This window comes from Chelonoidis abingdonii, chromosome 3 (genome assembly GCF_003597395.2).
Source record: "Chelonoidis abingdonii isolate Lonesome George chromosome 3, CheloAbing_2.0, whole genome shotgun sequence".
Lineage (NCBI taxonomy): Eukaryota > Metazoa > Chordata > Testudines > Testudinidae > Chelonoidis > Chelonoidis abingdonii.
The window spans coordinates 124,482,310-124,491,294 of record NC_133771.1 but is presented as its reverse complement, the minus strand read 5'-3'; the positions used below and the strand labels follow the sequence as shown (position 1 = coordinate 124,491,294).

Below are 8,985 nucleotides of genomic sequence, written 5' to 3'. Positions count from 1 at the left end.
CCCACAGTGCACCGCTCCTGAAATCGATGGTAACCTTGGACCATGGACACAAGCAATCGATTTTTTGATCGCACTGTGGACGCGCAAAACCGATTTTATAACATCGGTTTTGTAATATCGGTTTAAACTACTTCGAAATAATCGTGCAGTGTAGACGTACCCTCAGACTGCCCGTCTTCTTCTCTAACCACTAAACCAAATTCTGTCCCTTGGATCCAGTGAGATCTGACTGCTCAGCATCATTATTTAAAACGAGAAATGCAAAAATGAGAAAGACGCTACACACCTGTTTTATCAAACGGAAGCTTCTTTCTCCACCAAAGCACTCGGTCAGTCCAAGCAGGGGTTCTGCACTTATCACTTGTATCATAAGCCTCTGAGCCAACGTCATATTTATATGTTGGTCCAAAATTAATAGTGCCTTCATGAAAGTCTTTAAAAATCTATTAAAAAAAATCATTCCTTCAATCAGCTAAATTCCTGCTATGAAGGTTTCATAGTCACATATTCACTTTTATTAGTATAATCACACACTGATTTTTTTTTAATGAATGTACCCATAGAAACGCATGTCTGAAAATGCCCTCATTTTCATTCTTTGTTAAAGGCAATTCATTCAGATCAAAATATGTGTGTTCTGGAAAAAGGCTATTTTCAGTTTGGAGCAAATGGGATAAATCCCCTTACTTTTCCACTGGATTTCTGCTGCTGTAGTTGATCGAATTCCAGGAGTCTTTTCCAGTCTTGTCGTTTCAGAAAATAAAAGACCTCTTCATAGGTCAGATCGATGCGATAGTTAAAATCACCACACCAGAACACGTAGTCATGTGAGAACACATTCCTTCCCTGGTTGGGAGATACAGAATTCAAGACAAAATTTAAAATTATACATTTCAATCAACTGAGTTTTAAAACTCAGTCTCCCTGGAATACTATATTTTGGACTTGTTTACGACGTTTTAATTGCTAAATCCAATGCAGACTAAAAAAGTGGTCTCTACATTTCTTTCTGCATTCCACAGTTATTTAGTCACATTTTTACATCCATAATTTAGATATCTGAATTGCTGGCACAGTCAAGGACTTATATGCCTGCATGATCTAAACTGCAGCCATAAAATGCTCTTGCTATTGTATGCACCTGCAAAAATAGAGCCTTCAGTCAAGACCAGGCTGAAAATTTGCCCCTACAACTGCATAGCACATTTCTGTAAATGTAAAGTAATAATATTAACAGAGATTCACTCCAATGTTTAAGCTTCATGTGTTATGCCACAGATAACTGCACTTTTTTCAAATAAGTTACAAACCTCTAAACACAGGGATTCGTAAAGGAAACACTTTAGACCTGTATCTATAGCATCACTAGAGGGCACTGTTAATATATATTACACACACACAAAATATACACCAATATAGTAAATGTACAGGATATAAAATAGTTAATGAGCTATTGGAAGTAAGGACTGCTATACGCATGATTTTATGGCCATTTAGAATGGATATTCTATGCAGGGCTTCAATACTGGCACTATTATTTCTAACATAAATGGAAACTGATTAATATGCTATGTCAAGCCTCTAAACCCTGGAAACAACAGGGAGTTAAATTTTATGCTCTTCAACCTAAATGCTATTCTTTGCTGACTTAACAGAATAAATGAACACATCACAAACTGGTCCTTTCGTTCCCTGGCTTACGGGCTCTCGGGAGAAGTCTGAAAGAAATGACAGCTGTGGAAATCTAAAGTGGCCAAAACCATTAAGGCAAGCACAGGAACACAGCCACAAAAACCCTACAGGGCCACTTGGTGGCCTTAAAAAGAGACAACTGAGAGGTGATCAACAGAATACCATCAAAAAAATCATATCTGATATAAATACAGAGGAAAGGGATCTCAGGATGTCCATTTGCACCACATTCTGATAAAGATAACCATTAAGGTGCGCTCCTTGGTCTTAGGACATGGGATTCTAGGGGAAGTGCAGGGAGAAAGGCTGAAGATGAACAGGAAGCATGTAGGCTGTGTGCATGAGACTGAGGAGTTGTGGCATGTCACAATCAAAGAGGAGTGGCTGGAGTATGACGCACTCTGGGTATGTTCTGATAGAAAAAGGTCTTTTAGGGACTCTTGCTAACTAATTCAAGTTAGAGCAGCCCCAGGAGGAACTAATCTGTTTGGGTCTGAGCAGAGAACCAGGGAGCCATTACTATCTCTCTGATGCCACCATACCTGGTCCTTCACGTGTAATCTTGACAACTGGAGAATCCGGTCCACAATGCATAAAGTTTTCAATCTGTGAATCAGGTGGGTGTGATAGTGAGTGATGAAGCATTATGATGGTGGGAAACTGGTTAGATCCCTTCATTGTTCACGTTCAGGAATTCTAACATCTGGGTTTTTTAAAGGTGTAGAATTTTTGTAAAGAAAGTATCACATGCTTTTGGGTTAACTGGTCTCCATGGAAATATGCTTTCAACCTTACTTTCTTATTTATTAAGTTCTTTTGTGTGAATATTCCAATTGCCTCCTGTGCTGACCTGCCAGGTGGTGTAGATTGCTACCGATTCTCACAATCAAAAATCTAAGGATACAATTTTCACTCCCATTCATAACATTTATTGTCTGAGACATCTGACATTCTTACCATTGGGAAGCTGAGTTTCTGTGTAATCTCTTTATAATCTTCATTCCTCTCTTTCACTTGAGACTGACCAGCTGTCAAGTGACTGCATATGAAGCAAAAACTGGTGCTGTGTAACTGGAAACGGATGCCTACTGCGCCTTTATTCCCAGCTTTCCCTCTCATCCCTGTTTTCACTGTGTCTATTGCTACATCCCTGGACAAAAAAAAAAAAAGGAAAAAAGGAGTCTTTAAAGGAGCCGGTGGAATCTCCTTCAAGTAACCCATTCCAGTGCTTCACCATCCTCCTAGTGAAGTGTAGGGAATAAACATACATTTAGTGTAAAAAAAAAAAAATAAAAAAAAAAAAGGAAAAAAGGTGGGGGTGGGAGGGAGAGAGAAGGGGAAAAAATAATCAAACATTACTGGAAAGTGGAAAGGAAAAACATGTTATTTAGAATGATGCTTTTATTTTCCCTCCAATTATTAAACATGTGAATGAGCAGAGGTTCATGTTGTTCAATAGATCTCTTAGGGTCCTTTGCTGCAACATTACTATTGGCCATATTGATGTTCTAATGTTTCAGATTACCAGTTAAAAACAATAATACAGTAATAAAACAATTGAATGAAATAACTTTCTCCTTGAACCACCTCTCCTGGCATCCTTTCCAAACTACTCAGCATTCTTTGCATGAAAACATTTCTGTAGCTCTTGAAACTTATATGAGGTTTACTTTTAATGCTTGTCTTTATAAAAAAAAAAATCCTTTGAAGTAGTGACAATAATTAATGGTCACCTTTTGCTTCTTTTTATTTTCCATTCTGCTGATATGAATCAATACTGGACAGCTGATTATCAACTGAAATGGCAATTCCATACCATGAAACACAACTTTTGTAGTGGAGGTGGGCCACATCTCTGGTGTATCAATGCAAATATTAAAGCATACAGATTATAAAATCTGTGTTTGTCAAACTAGTTGATTGTTAGAAACAAATACATAGACCTGGAGCACTGAAATGGCGTTAGTTTTGATAACAAATTGCCTGCTGCATCCATATGGTTAATTACATGGTATTTCAATTACATCTTAGCAATTAATGTACCATTGTTTTACATTATATTACAAAGGGACCGACTTGGCAATGCAGACCACCTGTTAGGCAGGATAATTACTTCCAGATAGCCAGTCTATTTTGAGAATAATGCAAGTCTGTCTGTTCAGATAAGCAAATGGTGAGTGAGATCATAATGGTACCTGCCCCAGCCCTGTGTGAATCCTTCCTATTGAGAAAATTTCCAGTTACTTTGTACATAAAATCATGTGCACTGGACTAGAATACTTGTGTCCATTGATGCGGGGCAATATCTGGAGGGGACAAATGTTAAGTCTTTGGTTGGCTTTTGGTTACACACATTATTGGAGGTTCTAGAGGTGTTGGAGAAATTTCATACCATAACCCATGCTTTGGTTCCTTCTCTTTCCTGGCTGGTGAAAGCCAGTAGGGAAATACTAGCTCCTGGGTTGGCTGATGGGGAACATCAACACCTTCTCTTAAAGGGTTTTGACCATTCTAAGGAATCATGTGTTCTGTGTTTGCTCTAAGAAGCCATCCACTGATGCTGCCAACCTATCCAACTATCAGCTGGAATCTACTTGTCCATTCTCGGTTAAGGTTATAGGAAACGTTGTGGTCAGACAACCTCATAGTATCCTGAGCCTCTGAGTTCCCTGACCCATTCATTGTGATATATACTTCAATCACGTCCCACTTTATTCATCTCCTGTTTACACTAGTCCTAATCTTTTAATCTCCCTTAGCATAGAAGCCTTTCTCTGCCTCTGATCATTTTTGTTATCCTTTTCTGGCCCCTTTCTTTTTTTTAAACTATAAAATCACGTGGCTAGGATTGGCTGTGTCCATATATCCTATAGCAGCCCATTAGTATTAAATAATGAAACTCAGCCACTTACTAAAATCAAAACTTTTCAGGAGTTTCAACGGACCACTGCTCTATATCTGAGCGCTAACAGGTTGACAGCTGCAATAGAACCAGTCTGTTGAGTAATTCTGCTATTGATCCCTTTTTATTCAAGCTGGAGTACTCAAATTTCATCTAGTAAAAGGTATTCTCCTTCTTTGGATTACTTTTATCAGATAGGTTAGTTAAAAAAAAATCAGGAATTTAGTCTTTTCCCCTTAGAACGGAGAAGGCTACAGTAAGGGAACGCTAGTGTTATCTGGATTCCATTAGTCTGACTGCAGAGCTAGGTACAATGTGCATGGACTTCTTGGTGGATATCAGACTAGTGAAAGAGAAGGTAAGACAGCCCAGGAGGCTTTGATACTCTTGAAAGTTTTAATGACCCAGCAGTGCATTTGGCATGGGGTGGATGATATTGTTCTAGTCTTCTCTGAGAGATGCCAGTGGGTAGTTTTGGCCAATTACTCCTCTCCCACCCGCATATCCGTAGGCATACTTCATTCCACTGCACAGGCATTTTCATGCAGGCTCTGTTCTGTTATCCACCCTACCCAATGTGTATGCGAGCCTGCTGAGGTAGACAGGGAGATGGTATGAGTTCCACTGTCATCACTACTGTACACAGAAATCACACAACTCTGTCTCTGTCGATTTAAGCCCAGATGCTGTAGTCTATATGGTTCCCCAGTGCTCGGTTGAAATGGAGACTTAATGACAGCAAGCTCGCTGAAGCTAAATCTAGAGAAGAAAGGAGTGCTGGTGGTGGAAGCAGCATAAATATATGGTTGGAAAGTTTTCTCATCTTATTACCAACAAGATTATCCACTCTCTGGCCCAAGAGTTTTTGATTTAAGTATACTTCGCAGTCCTGATTGCTCCTGGATCTCAGATGTTGTCAGTGGCCAAAAGCATCTTTTTTCCCCATGTGAATCTGCAGCCTTTTATCTCAGATCTGGACCTTGTAATTCCAGGCTGTATTACTACAGTGCTCTCTCCATGAAACTACACCCGAAGAACACTCCAAAGCTGCAGCTGGTGCAGAGTATGTCTAGCTACATGTTTGGCAGTGTTGGTCACAGGGAGAATATTATGACAGCTCTGCAATGGCTGGATGGGCTTTCTACTGACTTTACGGTGCAAATCAAGGTGTTGGTAGGAAACTACATATGGCTTAGTTCCTGGGTGCCTCAGAGACTGCCCTGCTCCCTTTGTGCTACTAGAACAATTGGGGAAGGTGCTCTCAATGGTTACTATAGTTAAAAATCTGAGGTGAAATCTTCGCCCCACTAAAGTCAATGGGAGTTTTGCCATAGTCTTCAACGGGGCCAGGATTTCATCCTGGGGACTGATGGCAGGACAGTCTATCTAAGGATCTCATACAATCCCCATTACCACAGCACCTGAACACCACACAATCTTTAATGTATTTGTCCTCACAGCGCCTCAGTGAGGTAGGGCAGTGCTATTATCCCTAGTCTACAGAGGGGGAACTGAGTCACACACAGAAAGTGACTTGCCCAAGGTGACACAGGAATCCTGTAGCAAAGTAGAGACTTGAACCCAGGCTCCCTTCCTCTATCAAAGGAATGATCTTCTCAGAGGAGAGATCTTGACTCTCTTGATCTCCCTCTCTAGGATTTGCTTCCCCTGTTGGTTCTAGGAACTGCATTAGGCCTATTTCTTTTCTCCAGCTTTTGTCTGTGCTGGTGATGTGTGCAGGGAAGCTAAGTAGAGAGAAATTTATAAAGGTGCCCTGGACAGTTTGACTTTCACTAGGAGTGGGCCATCTAAGGGAGCAAGTGCTTTTGAAAATATCTCCTCCTTGGTTTATTTTTGATGGGAGTCTTCTCCTTTTACCCAGTTTGGCATCAGTACAGCTTATGTTATAAAATACTGTACAGATGTCCTAACTTGCTCATTTCTATTGATTTTATTTAAAATAAAGAAATAAAGTAAAATTATTACTTCCCATGTGTGAGGAATATTTGTTAGCCAATGAAATTCTATTTTTAACTGGAATTTTTATTTCCACCGCTAGCCCAACCTCGTGTTTAAAATTGCACAGGTTAATGAGCTTACACAAAATGAAGAACACATTTCTGCAGCAGGAATTCTCAGCAAAAACAGGCCTTCACCTCAGGGCTGGATTGAAGAACTTTGGGGCCCTGTGAACTATGGCATTTAGGCATCCCCCACCTTCCCTTCTCCCACAGGGTAGGAAGCCTTGGGATGAGGGTCAGGTACTGTCCCAGAAGGTGGGACAATCTGTGTGTGAAGAGGTCAGGTTCTGCCCTAAGTGAATGAGGAGCCCTGGAGGGGTGGTTAGAGAATGAACCCACCCTGCACTCAGCTAGCAGCAGTTCCTGTCCCCCAGGGATGGCCCAGCTCCTCACTCCATCCCACTGGTTCTTGCCACAGCATGCTGGCAGAGTCCTCCCCCTCAACTCCTTCCTGGGCCATGATTTCTGTGTGTATGCCCCCTGGAGAGAGCGCCCCCTGAAATGGAGGCACTGTTCAACTGCACTGAGTGCACATTGATTAATCCAGTCCTGCTTTTCCTGCTCCCAACCCCAGGTCGCAGGAAACCATTTGTGAAAACACGACACCCTCGTACCTGATGAAGGGGACATGATAAGGTCGTACAAAGATGAAGAGACAAACACCAACAAGCTGTGCTGATGTCAGCAGAATGTACCGGTGAGTCCTGGAAACCGCTTTCTGAAGCTGTTCCCCCCACATCTTCCTATTAGTTGTACTGGAACAAAAACAAAACGTTGAATGAATTGAACAGAAATGAAATAATAAAAATCATGTTGAAACCTCTTTCTCTGCAATGTCTCTTTCCCCTGCTCTTGCAGCACGAGGCAGAGGGCAGTAAAGTGAGAGTTCAATGGACCCTAACTGCTTAGGAGGTGACCAGCTACACATGCTCAGTAGTGAATGCACTGCTACTCTCAAGTGATGGTTAGGCAGCTATGTCTGCATAGATTCTACCTTACAGACCTCCTGATTTTTCTTGTCCTAAAGATCTTCTGATACATGCAGATGAATAGCTGGTTCACCAACCATGCTATACACTACTATAACTTTGCCATTCCTAAAGACGATATCTAAACGTTAAGCCAGAAGAATCAGTAGTGAAATGCTACCTTCCTCAGTTGTTTTTGCCCCTTTCCCCCTGAGTCCTCCTCCAGACTGTCAAGGAACAGATTTTTTCACAGGCACGGACAAGAAGCATGCACAGATTCCTTACCTCTACTTCTTACCCTAGCAGTACCTTTATGAATACACAGAAAAATACTTAAGTACAGAGAGATATTGCTCACATTGTAAAATTCCACCCATATATTTCAGTTGTGCACAGAGACTTTGGCAGTTTAACATTTCAGCATCAGAAAGGATACTGGGAGCACAGCACTAAAGTAGTAAAATAATATATGGAGATATACCTATCATAGATAACTAGAAGGGACCCTGAAAGGTCATTGAGTCCAGCCCCCTGCCTTAACTAGCAGGACCAAGTACTGATTCTGCCCCAGATCCCTAAGTGGCCTCCTCAAGGTCTGAACTCACAGCCCTGGGTTTAGGAGGCCAATGCTCAAACCACTGAGCTATCCCTCCCCCGGTGCCCTGCATTGTCTTAGAAAGTACAGTGATATGCACTGTATAAAAATGAGAGAGTGCAAGAGAGTGCACATTTGGGCTGGTAACCTTGGCATTTGTTAATGACAAACACATTCCCACTCACAGTGACCACATCCAGGTGAATATACAAAGCACAGCTCTGTTTTCACCTACCTGGTATTTACAATATTCCCTGCATTTAATTCCACCATCTCTTCAAATCCCACAGCAAATAGGTCAGGTGGGCAGCTCTCATCGTCTGCGTGGAGAGGAACAAAAGTCATGCAAGACTTTTTACCATTTTATTTGTTTTGTTTAATCATTTGCTTTCTTGACAGAAATTAGAAAAAGAGAAGTCCTATAGTTAATCTTGTGCATCCTCTGCCAAGTTATATAATTATTGTTCTTTTAATCTATCTTCAGAAAGCAACCCTTGCAGTTCCCTTTATCATTTTTCTGCTTTTCTCCTTCTGGTTTGTCTGCATCTTTTTGGTAGAAAGGAGCCCAGAACAAAGTACTTTATTCTAGGTGTGACCTCATGTCATAACTAGATAGTTAAGGGTTAATGGTTCTTTTACCTGCAAAAGGAACCAAACACCTGACCAGAGGACCAATCAGGAAACCGGATTGTTCAAAGCAGGGGCGGGAACCTCTGGAGGGTTTTGGCTTTGTTCTTTGTCTTTTTGTTTTCCTCGGCTGTGAGTAAACAAGCTTTTCTTCTGTCTCTAATCTTCTGTCTACCTTTC

General features: G+C 41.2%; 1 protein-coding gene across 1 annotated transcript in view; it reads right to left on the bottom strand.

Annotated features, from left to right (window-relative positions):
* The window catches only part of SYNJ2 (synaptojanin 2), a 95,332-nt gene that overhangs the window by 19,765 nt on the left and 66,582 nt on the right, over positions 1-8,985 (bottom strand). Inside the window, exons 13-17 of the mRNA XM_075064571.1 lie at positions 8,414-8,498; positions 7,230-7,370; positions 2,650-2,842; positions 688-846; positions 287-443 (exon numbers count right to left, since the gene is read on the bottom strand). Of these exons, the coding sequence (XP_074920672.1) occupies positions 287-443; positions 688-846; positions 2,650-2,842; positions 7,230-7,370; positions 8,414-8,498 (735 nt within the window). The remainder of the gene's footprint in view (positions 1-286; positions 444-687; positions 847-2,649; positions 2,843-7,229; positions 7,371-8,413; positions 8,499-8,985) is intronic.